The sequence below is a fragment of the Anabrus simplex genome, chromosome 4, assembly GCF_040414725.1.
Source record: "Anabrus simplex isolate iqAnaSimp1 chromosome 4, ASM4041472v1, whole genome shotgun sequence".
NCBI lineage: Eukaryota > Metazoa > Arthropoda > Insecta > Orthoptera > Tettigoniidae > Anabrus > Anabrus simplex.
In genome coordinates, this window is record NC_090268.1 from 106,782,800 (window position 1) to 106,809,289 (window position 26,490).

General features: G+C 39.3%; 1 protein-coding gene across 1 annotated transcript in view; it reads right to left on the reverse strand.

The window, feature by feature from the left end:
* The window catches only part of LOC136872189 (sodium/potassium/calcium exchanger Nckx30C), a 431,713-nt gene that overhangs the window by 14,774 nt on the left and 390,449 nt on the right, over positions 1 to 26,490 (reverse strand). Inside the window, exons 5-6 of the mRNA XM_067146025.2 lie at positions 18,982 to 19,097; positions 6,022 to 6,158 (exon numbers count right to left, since the gene is read on the reverse strand). Coding sequence (XP_067002126.2) covers positions 6,022 to 6,158; positions 18,982 to 19,097 — 253 coding nt within the window. The remainder of the gene's footprint in view (positions 1 to 6,021; positions 6,159 to 18,981; positions 19,098 to 26,490) is intronic.

Here is a 26,490-nt window from a genome sequence, read left to right on the forward strand (position 1 = left end):
GCATGGCAGGATGTCCTTTGCATACACCCAGTTTATTGAGGAGGCTTTTAACATTCTTGGCTTTATCTTTTTTCATTACATTGCTCAATGGTCCTTGTTCTACAAAGAATTGACCATTTCCTGCCTCTTTTCAGCAGGGTGTATTTGTACACAGAAAAACCACAGACGAAAGACCAGAGTCCCACCACAATCGCTTAGTGGCTGTTGGTCATGTAGAGTTGCAGTACTTTGTAAGTAAAAACAGCAAGGATTTGCATCACTTTGGAAATAAATACAACTTTTGGATGCCATTTTAGCCATGATATACTCCACTTTGGAAATAAATACATTTCCACATGATAAAGTACTGTTGTGGGAATACATTTTGCATGTTCAGCTTGATCCAAAAAAAAGTGGAGTTGCATTACTTTGGAAATAAGCCCTTTAATTGTAAAAAGATGTTAAGTTTTAGGAGTCAGGGTACGAGCAGTACCTATATCTTCTATAATTTGACTGTTGGCTTCTATAATGAGGTTTTTTCACTTACAGAAATAATTATGTGTACTCACATATAACACCAAGTATTGACAGAATTTGGGCTGCATTTCTGTGCAATACATGCATCACTCTCAGAGTACACACTCCGTTTTTCAGTTGGCAAATTATGGAATAAAACAAGAATTTCTTGCTATTTTATTTCCAGGAAAAATTTGCTGTATTTTAACATGATGTGTTGCATTATAGATGTTGTGTTGATTTTCTTAAAGGCAAAAAATATTCTCAGCTTCTAAATTAGGTACATTATAAGAGAGGGCTTGACTAAGTCCCAGATATACAGTGTAAGCTGGTTGTACCTAGGTCTGTGTAGATCTGTATTTTGTAGGTATATGGTACAATTTCTTATAATGATAAGCAACTTTTGTTTCCTCTGAACTGAAGTATATATAGTGAACATCAAACAAGAGTTCACAGCAAACTCAAGCAGGGTGTGCATAGTGAACTAATGGGAAAGATAGGCTGTATTCATCAAGAACCCTACCAGTCACTCTTGATCGAGATAACCACTTTTCTATTGAGCAAAAAGGAACTAAAAAACAGCCTCCTTATCAAAAAAAAAAAAAAAATCTCAAAATAAATGAAAAGCAGGCAATTATTTTCCTAATTTCTAATTGCTGCCATAGATTTATATGCAGTGCAGGGTTGCCAGATGTCCCAGCTTTTACAGGACAGTACTGTATTTGTGTTAAATGTCCCACGTCCCAGACAGTTCCTATCTGGGATGGCAATTGTCCCGTATTTTGAACCTCGAGAGAAATACGGCAGTGTTTCCACTTCTGATAAGTACCTAGAGCTTTTCTTTCTTTCAAAGAGGATAGATTTCTTCACTCTTCAGCTTCTTTATCTAGTGTGAATTCATAGATTTTAAAAATTGTTCTTTATTTTATTGTCTGCAGTTCTCAGATTGTCCATCCTGGCAAATAAGACTCATAATAGCGAACACCTACCTGAGGTAGTCCAAGTCCACCAAATGTTCGTGTGAAATTGTCAGCTGTGAGAAATATTATGTTCTGTTGACTTGATTAGGTCTGAGCTGGTCATTTCTGTAAATTTTTCTTCAATGTCATGCAGAGGTTTTTATGAAATTGCCAAGAATGAAAAAAAGAAAAAATGTTAACATCACTTCAAGACAAACAAAGACAAAGTCACCTCCGTACAGGCATGAAGGCCCTTGGAGGAGTGGAAGGTAAAGGCTTCCACCATTGTTAACAGCGGCACATGATGGGGTAGAGTAGTTAGCTCTACGCCCGGCCGCCTTTGCCCCCAGGAATTAATGTGGTACTCATTTTTGGTGTAGGCTGAGTGAACCTCAGGGCCATATACACCTCCGGAAGTGGAAATCTCGTTTCTTAAATTTTACAACTTCCTGACGGGGATTCGAACCCATGTCCTTCCGGGCGAACCGAGCACGCCTTTACCGCCTCGGCCAGGTAGCCCATTAACAGCACTTCAGAGAAATGAAAATATATTGAAATTGAAAGAACTGGTATGGATAATTAAGTAAACTAATATTTTTTCCTGTTTGTTTTACGTTACACCAACAGAGGCAGGTCTTTCGGTGACGATGGGATAGGAAATGGCTAGGATTGGAATTGACCATGGCCTTAAGACAGGCTAAGTCCCCAGTATCTGCCTGGTGTAAAATGGAAATATCACGGAAAACAATCTTTAGGGCTGCCGACAGTGGGGTTCGAACTCATCGTCTCCTAAATACAAGCTCATAGCTACGTGACCCAAACCGCATGGTCAACTTGTTCGGTACTGTAAGTTTCTGTCTGTGTATAAATGTTAAGGCTTGCATTAATAAAGTGCACTATGATGTCAACATGATAATAAATGTGTCATTTTGAAATGAAGTTTATAACTTGTAGAATACGAACCCATTGATTTCCTCGATCGCACATCTGTCCTGTATATTGATTGTAGGTATCTGACAACCCTGATGCAGCGTGAGCCATAGAACTGTCTTGCTGAAAGTAGGCATAGGATCTCTCTTTTTGGTCAACGTGTTAAAGAAAGAACAAAAAATACGGAGGTTGTTTCTGATCTCTGGAAATGACTTTGAGGTCGCACTGTAGCAGTTTGGCGCACATGCAAGTGACATTGTTGGGCATGATTATTATTATCACTCTTGTTTGTACGTGTGTAGTGTTCACAAACTTGTAGCTCAAGCGATGCCGAAGAAAACTGAATCTTATTGGGAAGGATACAATACGGCCCTTTCTAACACCAACTATCGCTATTTTTCTATTATTGAACTGTGCAGGAAGAGGAATTTTACAGTGATAAAGAAAGGGATCAACTGTGTCTTGAATAAGAAAGGAAAGACTTGAATGGGAATAATTCTGAAGGACTAGAAACTAGCAAACCCACAACCTTCCCCAAGCTGTACTCCAGAGATCATAAGGAAGGTGAAGACCCTTGTATTCGGCAGCAACGGGCCATAGCAAGTAAGTTGGGGATATCATTAAAAACTGTTAACACAATGATTAACTGGAATTTAAAATTAGAGAAATGGAAAAAGGGCCAGGTTCACAAGTTGTAGGATCATCACATTGCAGGACGGTGCATAAACAGTAGAAAATTCCATGACAATTACCTGGCAGGTGAAAAATGGAAATTTGAGGTCAAATTAGATGAAGCATATGTCTATGTAAGTGACTACAACAAAACTTGGATGATTTACTACTGGGAGAAGTGTGAGAAAGCTCAGACAAAATGGTATGCAGAATGCAAAGAAATTTTCTGCAGGGGATTTGTGGTTATGGCTGGGTACTGCTATAATGGGAAGTTAAAAATCTGCTGTGTTGCTAAAAACACAAAAGTTAACTCTCTATACTATCAAAATGAAGTCCTGACCCCAATTTACCAAACTGAGATCCCAGTTCTGTATGGTGCAGACTCAGAGAAGGTGTGGATGCATCAAGATAAAGCATCCAGAGATATAACCAGTGAAGTCACCTGATGCTTCTCCCACGGAATTATGTGCATTTGGACTTATGAAAATAGCAAAGGGAAACAGGCGTCCTAGTACTGTGGAAGGCTTATGGAAAGCTTGTGAGAAGGAGTGGAACAACATGGACATGGCTGTGTTATGTAAAAGTCTTCTTCAGTGGAAACTGAGATGCAGAGCTATTCATATGAAGGGACATCAGATAGAGCACGACTGATGGTGGAGACATGGTTTTTCTTAAGGTAAGGCCTGTATGAATTTCATTTCCAGAGATCGGAAAAAACCTTGGTAATATCCAGGAATCATTAAGAGGTCAGTGTTTCATAAAAAGAATACAGGTCCTTAATATCACAGCAACTGTTGAAAATTATTTCCATTTTTGATTATGCAGACCTGGCATTTTTGTAGGAAATTCTCTCACACACGTCATAATTCATCTTCTGTTATTTCACTTATCTCTCCCTGGGGCTTCAACTGTATATGAATTGTTCTGATAGACTTTCCATAGCAAATTTCGCACAAATAAAAGTTATACATACTGATATCTGGAGAACCAGCAGGCCATAATCCCTTATTAATTATTTGTTCACCGAATGCATTTATAATTGTAGCTATAGAATTATGTGCATTATGAGCCATAGCACCATATTGCTGAAAGTAGGCATAGTCTCTCTTTCTTGGTCAACATGTTAAAGAAGAGATGTAAAATAGCGTCTAGGTATCATTCAGAGGTCAGTGTTTCTTAAAAATAATATGGGTCCAGTTATTCGCTGCACACCAAATATCCACTTTTGTGTCTTGAAGAGGTATCTTGTGTATCATGTGAGGAGTTTGTGTCCCCGTATCAAGTGAGAATTAATGTACCCACTGAGGTGAAACCAAGCTTCATCAGACATGATCAAAAACGACTGATCTAAATTTCTGTCATGCACAGATTATAGCATCTACTGGCAGTAGTTAACACAAGCAACAGGCCCTGCAACATTTAACTTTTGAACTACAGAAAGCTTTTATCAGAAAAATGTCAGAATTTTAAGCCTTCTCTGCACTGAGGTGGCGAAGATACCACACTCTTCTTTTTTTAAATTTTTTGCTATTTGCTTTACGTCGCACCGATACAGATATGTCTTATGCCGACGATGGGATAGGAAATGCCTAGGAAGTGGAAGGAAGCGGCCGTGGCCTTAATTAAGGTACAGCCCCGGCATTTGCCTGGTGCGAAAATGGGAAACCACGGAAAACCATCTTCAGGGCTGCCAACAGTGGGGTTCGAACCCACTATCTCCCGATTACTGGATACTGGCCACACTTAAGTGACTGCAGCTATCGATCTCGGTACGACACTCTTCAGCCAAACAACTAGTCAGTTTATAAGGGCTAACCTGAAGTCTGGCTTGCACATCTTCAAGGTTTTCGTCAGTTAAGTCCCTTTTTTAATAATGGCTATTTCTGTTAAAGACAGAGTCAGTTGAACGTCACTGTTCAAACAAAGCACAGACATATGATATTGATGGCATAGAACTTTCTGGTACTGGGCGAGTTGGCCATGTGGTTAGAGCTGTGCAGCTGTGAGCTTGCATCCGGGAGATAGTGGGTTTGAACCCCACTTTCGGCAGCCCTGAAGATGGTTTTTCGTGGTGGTTTCCCATTTTCACATCAGGCCATGGCCACTTCCTTTCCACTCCTAGCTCTTTCCTATCCCATTGTTGCCATAAGACCTGTCTCGGTGCGACCTAAAGCCAGTTGAAAATTTAAAAAAACCTTTCTGGAAATCATTTGCAATACTTCTGTCTTTCAAGTTGACGCTGTATAAAGCGACCTGCACACTTATGAGCATGAGGCCCTACTGAGGATGAATTCTAATGATGAAGACAGCACAAACACCTGGCCCCAGAGCCAGAAGAATTAACTAACGAGAGTTAAAATCCTTGACCCTGCCGGGAATTGAACCTGGGATCCCTTGAACCAAAGGCCAGCATACTAACCATTTAGCCATGGAACAGGATGTTTCAATAATAAACACTTGTTGTTCAGTGGTGTACTTAACCATGAAGGACAATTGTTACTGTGCACTTTATAATCACAATTACTGAAAGTGTCAAGTAAATCATGTGCCTCACTAGCACAAGTACAGAGGTCTACTAGCAACCAAGTCCTACAGGACGAAGTCTGGTACAAAGAAGCTGTTGTCTCCCACCAGGCCTCAGTGCTTGTCCCTTGAGTGCGGGAGTACAGTCTATCCTTCCCGTCAGCTTGCTATGTGCACCCCCCTTGAGTTTGATATAGACGTTGATTCCCAGTGGCCTCCATTGTATGCATTAGCCATGCATCTTGGTGGGTGTGCTATGTACCAACTGATGAGCCCAACATAGCGCACGGGGAGCAAAATGCTGGCAACCAGAAATGAGTTAGCTGGAAAACTTATAATGTCCAATAACAGACCATTTATATTGGTATCCCTCAAGTTTGCTGCGAACTCTTGTTTGATGGTCGCTGTATAAGGAAATGAATATATATCTTTAAGTACAAACCCAACAGTGACGTCGAAGATGTTGCTCCCAACGGAGGATGAGACTGCCATATCACCAAATCCTTTCCTTGCCACAATTACACTAGTTATGAGGTCAGGAATGGAAGTACCAGCTGCTAAGAACGTCAGCCCCATCACCTAGAACACAGTTTTATTTTTATTAATGACAAGACTCAAGAATTGAGAGGGTCAGAATCAAAACCAGCTATGCCTACTTTTTATGAAAGATCACTTAACGCTGAAAATGGTTCAAGTTATTGACTTGATCATCATGTCTCAAATGTTATATAGAATTAAAAAGACTATAAACCTGCAAAATTGAACTTTTAAAATGGCCTCATGAAAATTATCCATGTCCTCGCGCATATCGCTAACAGAACTTGCTATATTAAGGTGCTTCAAAACTTGCTATGTTCCATCTCAAATAATTGAATATCTAGGCATTTATTTTGAAAACTGACCATTTCTTATTGGCTTACCTATGACGAACCACATAATATTTGCAATGTTAGACTAATTTTTGCTGTAGCAGGTCATTCATATATTCCACCAGACCAAGTTTTTGGGTAAGTTGACAGGGTGTTATTAAAGAAAGATATGATAGTTCTTCCACAGAAATATGAGTCAGTGTTTCAGGATCATGGAACAGTATGCAAATATGACAAAGATATAATAATTTATGATTGGAAACACTTAAAAGAGAATGCCCCTCCAGACATTATTTTCATTAAGAAAACAAAAGGTGGGAATATTTTAGTCAGAGATCAACCAAGTTAGAGATATGATTTTTGGTCATTAGGTTACAGGTAGGTAGCAGATACGGACCCTTTATGGAGGCAGTCCTACCCAGGGAGTGGCGCCCCTACCTATGTGAGTCCCAGGGCACACTGACCCACTGTGTAACATCTGGTAAGGGTCCCAGCTTAGGGTTACGAGTGAAGACCTCAATGACTTCTACAGCAGAGAAGGTGGACTTCGGTATGGTGGAGATGGCGGAAGAGGCAGCCCTGTATTCAGGGATTAATATGAGTACAACCTGCTGCCTTGTAGGTTGAGGTGACTGGACACCAAAGGCTAAGGGAGAAAACCATGAAAGAAAATCTCTGTCTGTGTTAGGCTCAGCAGGTCAACAGAGGGATTACTGAAGAAGTTGCTTTCAAGAATAATACGAGCCTCGGATGTAGGAATTCACGTCAACAACATCAGTTTGGTGCAAATGACAGTTTACAGGCTGATGTTACACCAGCTACCCAAACCAAACAAAGACAAAGTATCAGAGTGGGAACATTAAATATCCTGAGATTGACAAACAAAACTGAAGAGCTGGTTGACCTCATGGAAAGGAGGAAACTTCTGATCATGGGCCTGAGTGAAACAAAGTGAAAGAAAACTGGAAAAATGAATATCAGTTTGGACTATAGTCTCTACTGATCTGGAATAATGGAGTAGGATTTTTAATACATAAAGACATAGATGCTCGTAGTGAAGTTGAGTTTGTTAGTGAAAGGATAATTATTTGTGAACTTAGGAGGGAAAAAGTACAATGTAATCCAAGTCTATGCTCCACAGGTAGGATGCTCAAAAGAGGAAAAGGTGAACTTCCTTAATAACTTGGAAGAACACACTGAGTTTGACAATCTAATTGTAATGGGTGATTTTAATTCACAAGTTGGCTCACAGTGAACAGGATATGAATCCACACTGGGCCGTCGTGGAATGGGAAACAGAAATGAAGAGGGAGAATATATGCTAGATCTATGCATGAGAAACAACCTGATAGTGAGTAACACTTGGTTCAAGAAAAGGGACTCCCATAAAAATACAAGATATAGCTGGGATGATAAAATAAGTACAGTAATAGATTATATTCTGATAGATCAAAATGTATGGAAAAATGTCAATGATGTCAAGGTCATTCCAAGTGAAGACCTTGGTGGAGGCCATAGACTGTTGGTTGCAGTTACTGCAGAGAAAAGACGTCCCAAAGTCTAACAAAAGAGTCGCAAAAATAAAAACTTGGTGACTAACTGAGCCAAGTGTAAAGGAAGAATTATGGGAAGGTGTCCGTAGGTTGTTGCCGAGAGAAGAACTTAAATTGGTAGATGAAGAATGGGATCTCTAAAGAAGGTTGTGGTTGGTACAGTAGAAAACACTTTACAGAAAGAAAAAAATACAGGTCAAGCAGTTGGTTGTAGCTGAAAAGCAGAAATGCAAGGAAGATCTGGCTACCCAAATAATGCAGGATGGAAATAAAAAAAACTGTTATACACTATTGTTAGGAATAGCTGAACTAAAAATGAATCTATCCAATCTATAGAACTTCCTAATGGTGAGGTGACTAGGGATAAGACCAAAATATTACAGGAGTTCCAAAGGCACTTGGAAACTTTGCTGAAATGTTATGAAATTGTCACTCCATTAGACGACAAACCTTATGATTTTGGCAGCACAAATACTGCTAGTCTGACATGGTTGGAAGTAGAGACAGCAATATCTAAGCTGAAAAACAACACATCAACTGGATCAGATGAATTAAGTGTTGAGATGATCAAAGCACTAGGAGAGGTTGGACAACAGTGGATGTACAGGGTACTAAATAGAATCTGAAAAGATAATATAATAGCCAGTGACTGGAAGCGAGGAGTCATCATCCCATTGTTGAAAAAAAGGTGATAGAAATAAATGTACCAACTACAGAGGTATAACTCTGCTGTCACATGGCCTCAAAATCGATGAATCCATTCTTGAGAGCAGGATTAGAAAATATGTTGAACCTACACTTGAGGAGGAACAACATGGATTTAGACCTCATAGATCAACTATAGACCTCATTTTTGTCACCAGAATGCTCTATGAGAAGTACTGGGAGAAAGGTAAAACACTCAGAACTGTTTTTATGGATATCGAGAAAGCATATAACCATGTACAATGCAGGCATATATGGGACATAAGAAAGTGCCTGATGATGACATTGCACGAGTACAACTATTATATGATGAAACCAAGTGTTGTGTTCAGGTTCAGGATGGAAGGTCAGTTTAGTTCAAAACGAAGAGTGGAGTCCAGCAAGGAAGTTGTCTTTCGTCACTTCTCTTCATAATCATGATGGATGAAGTTTTAAAAGCAGTTAAAAGAAAGGATCCAACAACTAATGCCCTGGTTTTTGCTGATGATGTAATGGTATGAGGTGAGACAGAAGCGAAAGTACAAACTAGACTAGATCTCTGGCATGAAGCTTTTACAACCTTAGGTCTGAAAATCAGCAAAATGAAGACAGCTGGCGTGGTGATGAGTAGAAACTCTCCAATTGTTCATCTAAGAATTGGTGATGAGGACATGGATATTGTAAACAACTTCCAGTAATTAGGTAGTGTTCTGTCATCGGACAATACCATACATCAAGAGATTAGCAACCGAATCTTCCAAATTCTATCACGCTGTACCTCAAATACTTTGGGATGGAACATTTCCGTTAGTTTGCAAGATCAGCTTGTACAAAATATATCTAGTACCTATATTGACATATGGCCTGGAAGCAGCAACACTTACTGAACGAACAAAGAGTCATCTTCAGGCAAGATAAATTAAGTTCCTCCGTTCTTGACTAATTAATTAATTTCGTGTGGCCCTTGTAAGGCAGACCCTCCGTTGAGGGTGGGTGGCATCTGCTATGTGTAGGTAACTGCGTGTTATTGTGGCGGAGGATAGTGTTATGTGTGGTGTGTGAGTTGCAGGGATGTTGGGGACAGCACAAACACCCAGCCCCCGGGCCATTGGAATTAATCAATGAAGGTTAAAATCCCCGACCCGGTCGGGAATCGAACCCGGGACCCTCTGAACAGAAGTCCAATACGCTGACCATTCAGTCAATGAGTTGGACCGTTCTTGCCTACAAAAAACAAAAATGGATAAAATAAGGAATGTGGATATCCGGCAACAGCTTGGATTGGAAAGAGGCTTGCTGCAGACTCTAGAAGTGAAGAGATTGCAATCGTATGGTCACATGAAAAGAATGGATCCTCACAGGACTCCTCGAACATACTTTGACCTCAATGTTCCTGGGAAGAGACCAAGAGGAAGACCTCGTGATGTTTGGGAAATACAGATATTAAAGGACCTTGAAATTAAAGATGTGAACTGGTGTCGCATATATGAGCAGCATCTGTGGATGGATAGGACAAACTGGAGGAGGCTTGTACACAACCACACCCGGCTTGCTGGAGCGAAGAAATGATGATGATGATGGTGATGATGATGATGATGATGATGAGGCTATAGTAATCAACAAAAGAAAATGTTCTAAATGACATCTTTGTTGATTTGAAACAACTTTAGTATATTAGACTGGAAGCTAGCTAGCTAGCTAGCTAGCTATTTATTTATGTATTTTATTTATTTTATTTATTTATAATAGCGGCAAAGTTAGGACTCATGGTCCTTTCTTACATTTAACCATGTCATTGTATAGAAAAACCGTGGAGAATATTAAATATTTTAAAAGAATAATTTGTATCATAAATTCAAAATAAATGCAACGTCATAATTATACCAATATGTACATATCATTTGTGAAACAACTAAATGAAATTTAATGATAAATAAATTTAAATTAATTTAAAGAAAATTAACTAAATTATACACACATCCACACACCATCATTCACTCATCAAGATTTGTACCATTGGCTTAAGCATCTAAGAGATACCTTCTGTAGGAAGACTTGAAAGACTCTAGTGAGTTACTGCTTTGGATGTTATTTGGAACGGAGTTCCATAAGCTACTTCCCATCACAATAAATGAGCGATTATAGGCAGCTGACCTGCTAAAGGGAATGGCAAGTGTAGTAACAGAGCGTGTATTATGCTGGTGAAAAGAGGAAAGGTATGTAAAGTTTGATGACAGGTCCTAGGGAGTTCTCTCAGTTAGTGATCTGAACACCAACAGGGCTACATGAAGATTTCTGAGTTCTTAAAATTTCAGGAGGGAAAGTTGCTTCTAATAAGGTGTGACATGAGTGTCGTTGCGTAACGAAAATATAAATCTGATGCAGGAATTCATGGTGCTTTGTATTTTTCTAATTTGTTCTTTTATTGCATCTATGAATATAGCATCACAATAGTAGAATAAAGAGAAAACTAATATTTTTATAAGCCTGACTTTCATATTTAATGGTAAAATGTTATGGTGGTATTTCAGAGGATGGAGTGAGGCATATACCCTGTTACAGATACATGTGACATGTTAATTCCAGTTTAGGTTTTCATTTATAACAACAACTAGATTATTTACCAAACTTTCATATGGAATTTTGGTACCAGATAGAGTGAGTGAAAGGATGTCTAAAGACTTCGCCATGTTTATTAATTTTGATTGTCCAACTATAATAGCTTTTGTCTTGGAGGGATTCATTAATATAGAGTTTTCACAAGCATATGATGCTATATTTTGTAAGTCATCAGTCATTCTATCAGTTGCTAGATGAATATCTCCCAAATTTGGGTGATAATATATTTGGAGGTCATCCGCATATATATGATAATTACAATATTTCAGTCGAGATGCTATGTCATTTATGTATAAAATAAAAAGCAATGGTCCAAGTACAGGACCTTGGGGTACTCCTGTGTGTTTCATTGCCCATTGAGAAGTCTTATTTGTAACAACTCATTGTCTGGAGTTTGTGAGGTAAGAGCTAAAGAGTTGTAAAGCAGTCTGATTTAGATGAAGGGATTTTAATTTGGTCAGCAATATGTCTAAGTTAACAGTGTTGAATGCACTGCTGAAATCAAGAAGAGTAAGTAATGTGACCTTCTGTTCACTCATTGCATATCTAATGTCATCTGTAACCTTCAATAGAACAGTGGTCGTGCTGTGTCCCTTTTTAAAGCATGACTGTAATGGGTCAAACAAGGAATATTTGATGAGATACCCGGTTAGTTGCCAATGGATTATCTGTTCAAAGGGTTTGGACAGAGATGAAAGTTTTCAAGTTTAAAAACTTCATGCTAATTCCGTATTGAACCGAGAATCTAATGGGAACAAGATAGGTCCACCTATTCAATACCATACAATGTTATAAAATCATTTATAACAGTTTATTATTCTTAGTACTGGTTTCGATGCTGGTGTGCATCATCATCAGCCATAAAATTAGAAAAACCTTACAATGACAAGGTTACAAAAACAATGCATAGAGTGTACATAAATTTTACAAAATTAGGCATGACTTAATTAAAAACATGATCATAAATATTAACTTATAACCTAAACCTAAAAATATAGCACCAAATGTCTTAAAACTTTGTATATACTTCCTCTTGACAAGAGTCCTCTAAATCTAAAAGTGTTAAATAATATGTGAGCAGATTAAATTGAGCTGAGGACAAAAACTAATATCTCATTATTTTAAAAATCTGAGAGCATATTTCCTTATTTTGTAAGATTATTTGTATAAAAGATTTTCTTGCTGAACAACCACTGAGTCTTGAAGCAACAGGTGCAATTAATATGAAAACATTTTACTATTGGTTAAAAAAGTCTGTTGTTAAAATAATGTAACCAGTCATAAGACGTAAAAACTTCTAGAACTAAAAAGAACATGAAGAAACTTCAACACTGTTTTGTGTAATAAAATACACGTCTTCTCTAACTTAAAGAACGTGGCTGGATTCCGTCTGCTGAGTATTAAATAACATTTAAAAAAATATATTTTACATGAAAATGAGGCGGACGCCGTGTTTCCAGGGTACTAAACGATATTTTCAGTTGAAAATGGGACCTCTGGAAGCGTGTATGATGTTTATAATCAAACGTTAGAGAAGACACAGTGTAAACAGCGCCGCAATGTGCGAAACACCATAGGTCTGTGTTATATGTGTGCATTACACTACCTGTAAATAGTACCATAATGTGTGGAATACCGCAAGACTACGCTATTTTTGATGAGTATCGCCAAATGACAAATAGAATGGTTCTCCTTTCCTAGCGATAAGTACCATTATGAGGGGCCAATGACCTGGATTTTGGACCCGTTTCGACTATAAGCATAATCGATTCAGCATCGTGCTATAGAAGCAGTCTCTTGGTCAGTAATACTATTGTTTTGTGCCAGCTTCTGTGTGTGTGAGGCTCTGTGGGTCAGTTCCACTGATCGTTTTAAATTCATATCCATCCATTCATTGTCCTCACGCTGTGAATTCTGGTCATGGTTACAAGGGTATTTAGGAGTTGTAGTAAGATGTAAAGGAGTCCGGCCCCACAGTGTAGGGGGCAACGCGTCTGCCTGTCACCCGGCAGCCCCAGGTTCAATTCCCAGCTGGGTCAGGGGTTTTTAATTGTAAATGATTAATATCCCTGGCCTGGGGACTGGGTATTTGTGTCATCCTTAATGTTCCTTTCCTCACATTCAACACTCTGCACTTCCTCCATTCCAGTTACACGCAGGTTCATATCATATGGTGCAAGTAGGCACAAAAGATCTCTATAGGTCAACGTCCCGAACAAATAGAATTTTAAAAAAAAAAGATGTAAAGGAGAGGGCATAATTCTCTGGTAAGACCCCAACTTGAGCATAATTCCATTATATGGGACCCACACCCACTTGATATGAGAACTGGAAAAGATCCAAAGGAAAGCAGCACAATTTGTTGTAGGTAATAATAATAATAATAATAATAATAATAATAATAATAATAATAATAATAATAATAATAATAATAATAATAATAATAATAATCGTATGGCCTCAGCTACCATGTGCAGACATTTCAATTTGACGCCATCTGGCTGTCTGCTCGTCAATTTCAACGTTCCGTTTTACTCTAGGCCCACTAGGTGGCAGACCAAGTAAACCGAAACTCTCTTGGGCGTCTATGGCTGAGATTTAATGAATTTTGTCGGGTAAACACCAAATGTGTCGCCAGAGATCTTTTACATGGCGACATCGTATGACATGGAGTGTCGAATGGACTTTTTTCCGCCCTTCAAAAATCCGACTACCGCTACTGGGTTTGAACCCGCTATCTTGGGATCCGGAGGCCGACACTCTACTGCTGATCCACAGAGGCAGCTTGTTGTAGGTAATTTCTGAGAAAAGAGTAGCATTATGAACATGCAAACTTTGGGCTGGGAAGAGTTAGGAGTGAGGAGATGAGCTGTTTGACTAAGAGATGTTCCAAAATGTCACTGGAGAGAAAGCATGGAATAACATTAGTAGATGAATAAGCTTGATTAGAGCTTTTAAAAGTAGGAAAGATCATATTATGAAGATACAGTTGGAATTCAAGAGGACAAATTGGGGTAAATATTAATTTATAGGAAGAATAATTTATCAAGGGAAATGTTCTATAAATTTCCAAGTTCTTTGACATCATTTAAGAAAAAACTAGGTGAACAGTTGATAGGGAATATGCCATCTGGGTTAGAGCCCTAAATGCAGATGAGTAATGGTTGTTTGGAAATATCTCAAAGTAAAGGCAGCCAAGCGTCACAAAGTGAGTTCAACGCTACTGGAGTTCCAGCCGAGCACATCTACTGCCCCAGTGGTGAAAAATGATTTGCTACTCTTGGATGTGAATACTGACCACCCCTGTGATCATGAAAAGGCTCTGGTGCACTCTGTGTAGCTCTCACGACTCTGGGTGGTACAAATATAGATGTAATTTTTTCCCATAATATTGACATCGATATTTTTTCGTATTTATATTACTTCTTACATTGCAGACCCATACTAAACTGATTTTGTCTTGAAGATATGCATATTATTTGGAATTTAAAAAATTGTCAACATTACAAACCTATGCTGAATAGGTGGTACATAGAGGGAGAGAGAGGAACAAGAAAGGAACACTATATTTCTAAATATGACATGATTTAACACTTGAGTGTTCCTTTCCTATAAGGATCCAAGACTCCTTTTGTGTTAGTCCTTTATTCCTAATCGTTTACCACCTGTATTTATCTTTGGCTTACCCCCTGTGGGTGGGGGACACGGACGAGGAATACATCTATTATCCCCTGCCTGTCGTAAGAGGCAATTAAAAGGGGTGACCAAGGGATGATTGTATTAGAACCATGAAACTACTTGTGATTAGTACCACCACACGGGGAACACCATGGGTTGCATTTACTTGCGTGTAGTACCACTATGTTACGTACGCAATAGGTTTGTGATTAGTAGCGACAGTGTGTGAATCAGTATGTGGGTCTTACAGTACGTGTGATTCGTACCCCTATATAAGCGACATAAGCGACACCATGGGATTAATGACACCATGGTCCTGCCTTACCTATGCTCAGTTCCCACTATGTGAGGAATGCAGCGGGATGGTACGAATCCCTGTGGTTAGCCCACTTATGTGAGGAGTGCCATAGGTTTGTGTTGCCCGTAAGTAGCGCCGCAATATGCGAAGCACCATAGGTCTGTATTACATGTGCGCATTACACTACCTGTGAATAGTACCATAACGTGTGGAATACCGCAAGTCTGCGCTACTTCTGATTAGTACCGCAACATGACAAATAGCATGATTCTACTTTCCTGGCAATAAATACCATTATGAGGGGCTGATGACCTGGATTTTGGACCCGTTTCGACTATCAGCATAATCGATTCAGCATCGTGCTATAGGAGCAGTCCCTTGGTCTGTAATACTATTGTTTTGTGCCAGATTCTGTGCATGTGAGGCACTGTGGGTCGGATCCACTGATCGTTTAAAATTCATATCCATCCATCCTTCATTCTTCATCTTCACGCTTTGAATTCTGGTCAGTGGAGGATTTTGAAATGTTAATTTATCATATCATTTCATCTCATTTCGTACCCTTAGGGGCCGATGACCTCGATGTTAGGCCCCTTTAAAAATCAATCTATCTATCTATCTATCTATCTATCTATCTATCTATCTATCTATCTATCTATCTATTTCTCTCTCTCTCTCTCTATCTATCTATCTATCTATCTATCTTTGGCTTATGTTTCTTCCCTTTTAATGTACTTCTCTGGCTTTTAATATTTCCTGTACTTTTCACGTTTGGACTGAAGATCTGTCAAGATGATCCCTCAATGAGTAGACTACTGATGTCCACCCTCCGATGAGCAAGCTTGTCGGGAGCTGGGAGGGGATGGATGGAGGGTAAATGGGACTTGTCTGTTTAAGGGTGGCAGTTCAGCACTTGAAGAATCTTTCTGTTGACTTAACACTTTCCCATCAACATTATTCTGTTTACACTTGTTTCAGATGAACTGAATTCAGTTACTGTTCAAGATTTGCACCAATGTCATGTAGGTTTTCCTCTGTTGAAACTGTGTGTGTGTGTGCATGCTTTTTTTTTTATTGAACACTCAGTCAGTAGTTTCTTATTTATTTACTAAAAACCCAGAGCATCCAGATGCATTTGTACTCTCTGCAAGGAGTGTGCACATGTTCGACCTAGCATCAGTAGCCAGTCTGAATTTCAGCTGTTTACATCGTGAGACAGTTGTCATTGCAACACCATATTTTCAAATGCAAGAGTTATTTTAAGTATGAGTCTGCTCGATGGGGATGCAATGCATTTGTTCAGCAATTTCCTGCTGAAGTCCCACCTTCATGAGTACAGATTCACATAATTGTAAATAAATTTGAAACTATTGGCTCAGTGCTCAATAAAAAACATGCATACACACACACACACACAGTTTTAACAGAGGAAAACCTACATGTCATTGGTGCAAATCTTGAACGGTCATTGAATTCAGTTCAGCTGAAACAAGTGTAAACAGAATAATGTTGATGGGAAAGTGTTGAGTCAATAGGACGATTCTTCAAGTGCTAGTATTTTAAGTGTTTGACCTAATTTTTTGTGAAGTGCATTCTTCAAATCGGAAGAAAACTTTGAGAACTTACACAAGTTGTGTGATCGTGATGAGTTTTTATCATTCAGTTCTTCACTTTTCTTATACCGAATATCAGCAACACATACTTGTTTCATAAATTTTATCTATTATGATTTATATCTTGCCTTAACTTTAATGATTAGTCTCTAGCAAGAGTGAAACTATGAAGGTCAATCAAATATAAACAGGATTTTTGTTCGTAAACATCAGCAGTTGGTAGGACTTCTGCTGTACCTAGGCAAAACTGTTAGGATTGGGGAGAGCATGCTGTTAGATATTTCCTGATGTTTCATCAGTAAAACTCACAATGTCAGAGCAACAGGTGCACCCTTCCACTGCGCAACACATAATTATAAAATTTCTTGTTCGTGAAGGAGTTACAGCGACTGAAATCAGCCAGAGATTGACTGCACAGTTTGGTGATCAAACATTGTCAAGGATGCGGGTGTTTGCATGGCATGAAAAGTTCAAGGAAGGACGAGAACGTGTGGAAAATCAGCAACACGATTGGCGTCCTCGGACCAGCATTACAGACGAAAACATTAGTGCGGCTAAAGACATTGATGACGATCGACGTGCATGAGCGACGGATAACCAATGCTACTCACTACTGCGAGCTGTTGAACAAGGCAAGGGTTGCATATCACTGCAAAGGACAAGACCAACCGATTCGACAGGTCATCCTCCTCCACGACAATGCACGGCACCATACTACAGTTCTAACTGTCTCCAAGCTACAGGAAATTCACTGGACTACACTTGATCATCCTCCTTACAGCCTGGATTTATCGCCCTGCAATTTCCATTTGTTCGGACTGCTTAAAGAGGCTCTAGGAAGGCAACGATTTGAAGATGATGAGAGTGTGGAAGACTTTGTGCGCAACTGGCTGGTGACAAGACCCTGTTCTTTTTACGATGAGGGCATCAAAAAGCTGCCCATACTCTTGGACAAACGTATTTCCAAAGCAGGAAACTATGTGGAAAAAAAAATTGTAATTGCCTTGTGTTTTTCAAAAAATGAATTTAAATAAAAAATAAAATCCTGTTTATATTTGATCCCCCCTTGTAGTATAAAATATACATAACATTTTTTAGGTTACAATAAATAGTATTGAAATGGTTGAAACCCTTGTTTTACATTACATAAATATTCCTCCTTTTTATATATTGGTAAAATTGTTATAAATTCAAACCTTTTAAACTGAAATTTCATTCACTCATTGTTGGCTGAGTCTGTTGGCAACTGTTGTGTGAGGCAGGTGGCATTAATTAGCATGAGCATATTCATAAATCCACATCTAGGTCAAGCAAATAATGTCAGTTCATTAGGTTACATCCAAAACACAAAGAAAAATTCTGTGATTCTCCAAGAACTTTGAATTTATTTCAATAACTGGGCCCCCAGTTTATTGCTGTGATACAGGAAACTTTGCAATTAGATCAAACAGAATATTTTAGCTTTTACAAATTGAATATTTTGAATTAGATGGATCAAATCTGAGCATTGGTGTGTCACCTGGGAAACCATTGAATATGCACAAGCACTCTCATTCAACTTGTTTGTTCAATTGATTTCTGTAAAACAAAATAACAATTTTCGTATAATCAGAGTTTGGAAATTATCTTTTTTTAGAATGGTTTTCATATACCTATAATTTGATATAATAAATTTGATGTATGTCCAATTATATGAGTACATAATAGATCTATGTAATTCTTTTATGTATTATTACTATATAAAAAATTGCATGTATGCTTGATTTATACTTTTCTGTGAAACTAAAGGCAAAGGCTAACTCAACAACAAATCCCCCTTTGATAAAATCACACGCTGCTTCTGAGTGAAGTTTGGGAGCACATCTTCTGTAAAAATCCTTTCGTATTCTTATTGACTTCCTTCATACAGGGGGAAAACATGAATGCAGTGCAGGAACCAAGTATCTCAGTGTCCAAATTCTTCCAAGTATTCTTTTCTCTCCCACTTGAGATTGATGAGCTCAAACATTAAACTAGGCTATATATATAGGTAAAATACTTCTATTTGATTGTTTATAGTACCATACTTTTAGTTTTAGTTGTCCTTACCTCTGGTGGGATACTGACGGTGTCACCAGCTACGTTGGCCCACCACACCATTAGGTAAGAGTAGGCAGCGATCCAGACTATACTGCCAATGAAGGTGACGGCAAAAAATTTCTTTCCTGTAAGGAAATACTAGAATCACATTTCAAATGGTACTTACATATAAAATGTTTATAAGTGATATGATTAAGGAACTGGAATCACAAATATGACTTTGCAGATGATGTTATACTGTATAGAGTACTAAATAAGTTACAGGATTGTGAATGACTGCAAAACTACCTCAATAACGTTGTGAGTGATGGTATGATGATAAACAGGATGAAAAGTCATCAGGTTGTAAGTTTCACCAAGAAGAAAAGTCCCCTCAGATTTAATTACTGTCCCTCTGTGGGGTGGGGGCAGTAGAATAACACCCATGGTATCCCCTGCCTGTTTTAAGAAGTGACTAAAAGAGGCTCCAGGGGCTCTTAACTTGGGAGCGTGGGTTGGTGACCATGGGTCCCTTAGCTGAGGCCTGGTATTGCTTCCACTTATTTGTGCCAGGCTCCTCAGTTTCATCTATCCTATCTGACCTCCCTTGGTCAACTCTTGTTCTTTTCTTAACCTGATGGTATTACAGCATTCGAGGCCTAGAGAGTCTTTCATTTTCACACCCTTTGTGGCCCTCATCTTTCTTTGGCTGATACCTTCATTTTTCGAAGTGTCGGATCCCTTCTTTTTCACCTTCTCTCTCTGATTAGTGTTATACCGGGTGGTTCACCAGCTCCTTGCGATCCAGTTTTGTGCATCCCTTCACATTTACTACAATTCTGAAAGACATTGGTCCCTCTCTCTAAACTGGGGTAATAAAACAAGTTGTGTGTTTACGGGCTAGAAGACAGCAGGAATCATGAGCACCACTATTAATTCATTATGGGTACCTTGAAAAAACCCATAAAACGATTACAGATATGAAGAACACATACTTTAAAACAGGAGATGGATGCACAGACCGAGAGCACGGTACTGTATAGGGTGGGAAGTGGATGCTGCAAGTCAAGTGTCGCAGTAGCTCGCATGGCTAGTACGCGGTAGGATGTGTGATAGTTGACAGTACTTGAGGATTACAACGTTCCCATGCAAGTATATTTTTTAAGCCAGTTGTCTGGGATGTGGCAAGGTTGTATACTTAATACTAGTATTTTTCACAGACTGATTTGTTTATTTGGCCCTGAAAAGGGCTGTTGGTATGTAACTGGGTTGATAGAGGCTAGGAAACATGTGACAGGATTTCAGTTATCCACGCCATTTAACGCAGCACCTGCTCGAACTGATAACCTCCGTGGTCAATACAGAGCTGCGCGCAATGTTGTAAGGACCGTCTGGCCTGTTGCAACATCTCTGGTGAAACAGATCGGCATACCTTGGTGATGATCTGTCTAAGGTGGCAAGGACTGGCTGGCTCCTGGGCATACACCAGTTGTTTTACATGGTCTCACAGAAAAAATCCAGGGGCGTAGGATTGAGCGATCTGGCGGGCCAGGGGACAGGTCCTCCCCTTCCTATTCATTTATCAGAATACATCACATGGAGATGGTTCCAGACGACCACTGCTGCATGCATTGGAGCTCCGTCATGTAGAAACCATATCCTGCAGCAGTCAAGGAGTGGCACATTTTCCAAAAACAGTGATAGTTCATCTTGGAGAAACTGCAGATAGCGTTGCTGGTCAGATGGCCCTCAAAGAAGTGGGGACCAATGAGGTGATCTCCCATGATTCCACACCATACATTCACCCCCCACTGTACCTGAAAAGCTGTCTGTTGCACCCAATGGGGATTATCCACACTCCAGTAATGCATTAACGGTTCCATTGTTGTGGAATCGTGCTTCATCTGTAAATAAAAGAGCTGCTAGAAAAGCAGGATCAGTGTCCACATGCTGTAGGATCCATTGACAGAACGTCACCTGGGCATCAAAATCATGAATATGGAGCTCCTGGTGTAAATGCAGATGGTATGGGTGAAACTGGCGGGTATGCAATATCCGCATAACAGACGCTTGGCTGATGTTTGTCTCCTCTGCAATGGCCCATGTGCTAGTATGAGGGTTACGCTGCATAGCGTCAAACACGACCTCTTCATTGTTTAACGTTAAGAATTTCATATTTAGGTTCCGTATTGAAACAAGATTTACATCAAAGAAAGGACAATAAGTTCCACCTTTTCAATACTATATATTGTGTGAAAGTTTTACGTTAACTGTAATGTAAAACTTTCACACAATATATAGTATTGAAAAGGTGGAACTTATTGTCCTCTCTTCATTGTTAGCAGACGTTCATGGGATGATCTCGAACAGGCTGTGTCCTTCCCAGGGATGCAGAATCCCACAGGCAAGTTTCTGCACTCCGAAATGTCATACCCGTCGGTTGTCAGCTATCTGGATAGCGTTCTTGGTACAGGTGTTGTGCCTGGTATGCATTCTGTCTAGCTTCTCCAAAGATAAGTAGCATATCTACATACTCGTTGCTGGAATACATCTCAAGGCAGTGAATAAACTTAGTGTTGTGAATTGCTTCGAAGGAGGGGAGTTCGTGCAGCTATATACTTACCTGCCATCGCATGTTGTTATCGTTCCAATGGGGTATACTTTGCCCTACTTGTGGTCTACGAAGCTTGGAACATGTATGACGTAACTAACTGGCCAGAGACCATCATCTCCTCATCCTCGTTCAACCCAGCACCATATCCAATGCAATGATACATATGGTCTTTTATAGCTATAAAGTATGCAACCTTGCCACATCCCAGGCAACTGGCTGTTAAAAAAATTCTTATGTGGGATTCGAACCTCCTACCTCAAGCACTGTCCACTATATTGTATCTCCCCGCTCATACTCTGGGACAAATGCATTTCCAAAGCAGGAAACTATGTGGAAAAATGAATTATAATTGCCTTGTGTTTTTCAAAAAATGAATTTAAATAAAAGATAAAATCCTGTTTATATTTGTTCCCCCCTTGTAGTATTGGAGATGTGGCTTGATAAGTTCTGCACACCCAGATCACACACCTAAACAATATGGGTTATCTGGAAAGAATATTACATAGATATTTCAGTCAACAGTATGTGAAAGGAATCAGAAATGCATCATAAGAACCAAGAAATTAAATTACACAATAAAAGTGATATTAATAAGATAGCAGGCAAGGAATAGCTAATTAAAATTAATATCATCAAGCTGTATAGGACACTGTCTTGGTGAATATGCATCGCTTATGAAAATAATATTATGCTAATTGACAAAGAAGATAATACCACACAATATAAGAAAATGAGGGCAATTGAACTAGAGAAAAGAGTGGTTGAATGGGTGGCTACATTTCCAGAAAATAGAACTCAGAGAATTAGAGTAGGTGAAGCGTTATCTGATCCTGTAATGAGGAGGTCCATAGGGCAATATTATTGGACGTTTATGTTTTCTTATATATATAAATGATGTGAGTAAAGAACTGGAGTCACAGATAAAGCTATGTTTGGATGAGGTTATACTGTATAGAGTAGCAAATGAGTTGCAGGATTGTGAGTGACTACAGGGGAAATAAACAATGTCGTGACATGGTCAGCAGACAATGGTAGGGATGAAAAGTCCAATTGTAAGTTTCTCCATGAGGAAAAGTCCTGATTATTGTGTTGATGGGATGATAGTACCTCATGGGGAACAATGTAAGTACCTAGGTGTTAATATAAGGAATGATCTTCATTGGGCTGATGATCTAGCTCGATTTTTTCTGGGTGCTGACAAAGGAGTGGTGTTACTAAAATGTTGCAAACTTTCAGCTGGGAAGACTTGGGAGTAAGGAGCGAGATGCTCGACTATGTGGTATATCATCTGATGGCCAGGCAGGCATCAATTTTTGGTAATGAGACAAAGTCTCTCATAGTGTATTGGCACTGCCAGTGGCTCCATGAAGCCTTCGCATTGGCCTCCATGGTATGCACTAGCCATGCGTCTTGGTGGGTGTGCTATTTATCAACTGATGAGCTCAACTTAGCACACGGGGGTGAAACACTGGCAACCAGGAATGAGTTAGCTGGAAAATTTATAATGTCCAATAACGGACCATTTATATTGGTATTATGTGGTATATTTTGAACTGTCAGTGGTGAGTTGGTGTGGAATGACATAAGTACAAGAATAAGCTTGAATGAAGCTTTTAAAAGTAGGAAAGCCCATAATATGAAGATAAAGTTGAAATTCAAGAGGACAGATTGGGGCAAATATTCATTTATTGGAATAAATTATCAAGGGAAATGTTCAATAAATTTCCAAATTTATTGAAAATATTTAAGAAAAAGCTAGGTATAGAATTATAAATAAATGTAAAAATGAGGAAAACAATTGTCAGGGAATCTGCCACCTGGGCAGCCACCCTAAATACAGATCATTGATGACTGAAGAATTTTTACTACAAAACTGTTGTGGGTTCACTATCATAGCATAACCCTTAACCATCGACATGCAGTCTATGTGACAATGGCAGAAAAATTAATAAGTCTTTTACCTCACTTATTCCTCTCAGGATTTATAACACCTTCCTGGCTTAATGCGGTGTAATAACTATGTTTATCTTACAGCCATTAGAATCAATGTGGCTGTGATATTAAACAGCTGTGTTTTGTAGGAGTCTGTGTGACTGGTTCCAGACTTATGTCCATATAACATATGTTTATCTTCTATGTGTGAGGAATGTGCCACACCTTACTGTTACATCCTGTATCAGTTATTAGAATGGAATGAAATGACATATGGCTTTTAGTGCTAGGAGTATCTGAGAATATGTTTGGCTTGCCAGGTGCAGGTCTTTTGATTTGACGCCCGTAGGCAATGTGCAGGTCAGAGGATGAAATGAAGATGATGATGATACATACACTCAGCCCCCGTGCCAGCGGAATTAACCACTGATGGTTAACATTTCCGACCCTGCCGGAAATCGAACTCGGGACCTCTGTGATCAAAGGCCAGCACGCTAACCATTTAGCCATGGAGCCGGACATTAGAATGTAATGATTACTACAATGTACAGCAAGAAGTAAATTACAAATAAAAATTATGTTTTGTAAAAAGTATATTCGTACAAGTAAAATTTACTAAGAATGTAATCGTTACAAATAGACGCCGAAGTGCTGGATATTTTCCCCACAGGAGTTCTTTCACGTGCCACTAAATATACCGACACGAGGCTGACGTATTTGAGCACCTTTAAATACCACCGGAATAAGCCAGTGGAACAAACCAGGCATGGCTAAAATACCTGTCCAGGCCGGGAGTCGAACCCACAACTCTCTGGACAGAAGGATGCCATGCTGTCCATTTAATCAAAAAGCTAGGTAATAATAATAATAATAATAATAATAATAATAATAATAATAATAAAACTGTTATTTTTTAAATTGTATGATAGTAAACTGGTTTCCGGTTCTAATATTGGTTTGTGTCGCATGTTTTCTCTTGAAATGACCTAAGAAGACTGCTTGAAAATCGAAGATTGAGTACTCCTCTTTAACGTTTGTAATATTTATCTCTAGTCTGTTGCCTACCGTTTCTTCTTCTCTTCTAGGTGCTCATCATTTTTTGTGTTGTTTACTTTATCTCAAATTCTATTGTAAGTTATTTCATTCTTTCATTAATTCCTTGTCAGGTCATTATCGTATCACTTATATTGTTTTCTTTCTATCTAAATGATTGCTTTTTACTAAGATTTTAAAATCTAATTTGATCACCTGTCCTAAGTACAGTAGTTTGGAACTCTCAAAGTCAGTACTGAATTGGGAAATAAAGACGATTACATACCGTAAGTAACAGAAAAGAAACTAAACAGATAGATAGAAAACATATTCTCCAACGCTACCTTCCCACGTTTAGTGTGGGAGGGCAGTAGGCCCTATTGTATTAATAACCTTCAGAAAGGGCATACCCTTCAAAATGCCGGGCATAGTATCTGGTGAAATGCTGGGAGTTATAAACCTAAATTGGATCACGGCCTTCAAACCTGTAAAATTTCACCCCTATGGGTGGGGACGGTAGAAAAACACCCACGGTATCCCCTGCCTGTCGTAGAAGGCGACTAAAAGGGGACCCAGGGGCTCTTAACTTGGGAGCGTGGGTTGTCGACTACGACACTCTGGCATTGCTTCCAATTACTTGTGCCATGCTCCTCACTTTCATCTTCCCTATCCGACCTCTCTTGGTCAACTCCTGTTCTTTTTCGACCCCGGTATTACGTCTGGAGGCTTAGGGAGTCTTTCATTTTCACGGCTAATACCTTCATTTTTCGAAGTGTCGAACCCCTTCCATTTTTTTCCCCTCTGATTAGTGTTACGGTATACAGAGGATGGTTCCCAAGTTGTAGGCCTACTTCCTCTTAAAACAATAGTCATCACTACAACCACCTGTAAAATTTATTGTATTGTGCATCTCCACTTAAGATTGCAGTACAGAATAGGTGGCGCGCGCTCATGTTGTCGGATTGAGGAGATTGGGGAGATTGAGGATTACGGAATTGAACTGAAATTCCTTGAATTATTGCAGTTAAGTATTTTTATATTGTTCACGCTTTCATACCATATCTGACATTTTAAAAAATCTTAGCAGAGTAACGTTCTGAAGAATATATTTTTTCCTTGAAGGTGGTTTTCCGTGGTATCCCATTTCCACATTACGCAAATGCTGGGGCTGTACCTTAATTAAGGCCACGGCCGCTTCCTTCCACTTCCTAGCCCTTTCCCATCCACACGTCGCCAAAATCCTTCGATGTTTTAGTGCGATGTCAAACCACTAGAAAAAAATCCTCTTTGGGTTGAAAATGATTTTTATTTATTAAACCTCAAGGAGATTATCCACATACTGTACTTTTCTAACAGTAGCCACATGAATTGTTTTAGATATCATAAAAGTTTCAACAGAATATTCTCTCTTTCTTAATCTGTTTGCACTCCAGGGTTGGTTTTTTCCTCGGTTTCAGCGAGGGATCCCATCTCTACCACCTCAAGGGCAGTGTCCTGGAGCGTGAGACTTTGGGTCGGGGGATACAACTGGGGAGGACGACCAGTACCTTGCCCAGGCGGCCTCACTTGCTATTATGAAGAGGGGCCGTTTGGGGGGATGGGAAGATTGGAAGGGATAGACAAGGAAAAGGGAAGGAAGCGGCCGTGGCCTTAAGTTAGGTACCATCCCGGCATTTGCCTGGAGGAGGAGTGGGAAACCACGGAAATCCACTTCGAGGATGGATAAGGTGGGAGTCAAACCCACCTCTACTCAGTTGACCTCCTGAGGCTGAGTGGACCCCGTTTCAACTGAATATGACATGTAAAAGAGTACGTGCGAAATTTCCTTTTCTTAATTTTTGTCACGCATTAGATATTTCAGTGAAAAACGAAACATTTTGTTGGGACATCAGGAAAATAAATCTTAAAAGCGGAACTGTCCCGTCTAAAACGGGATGTCTGGAATCTCTAATAAGTAGAAT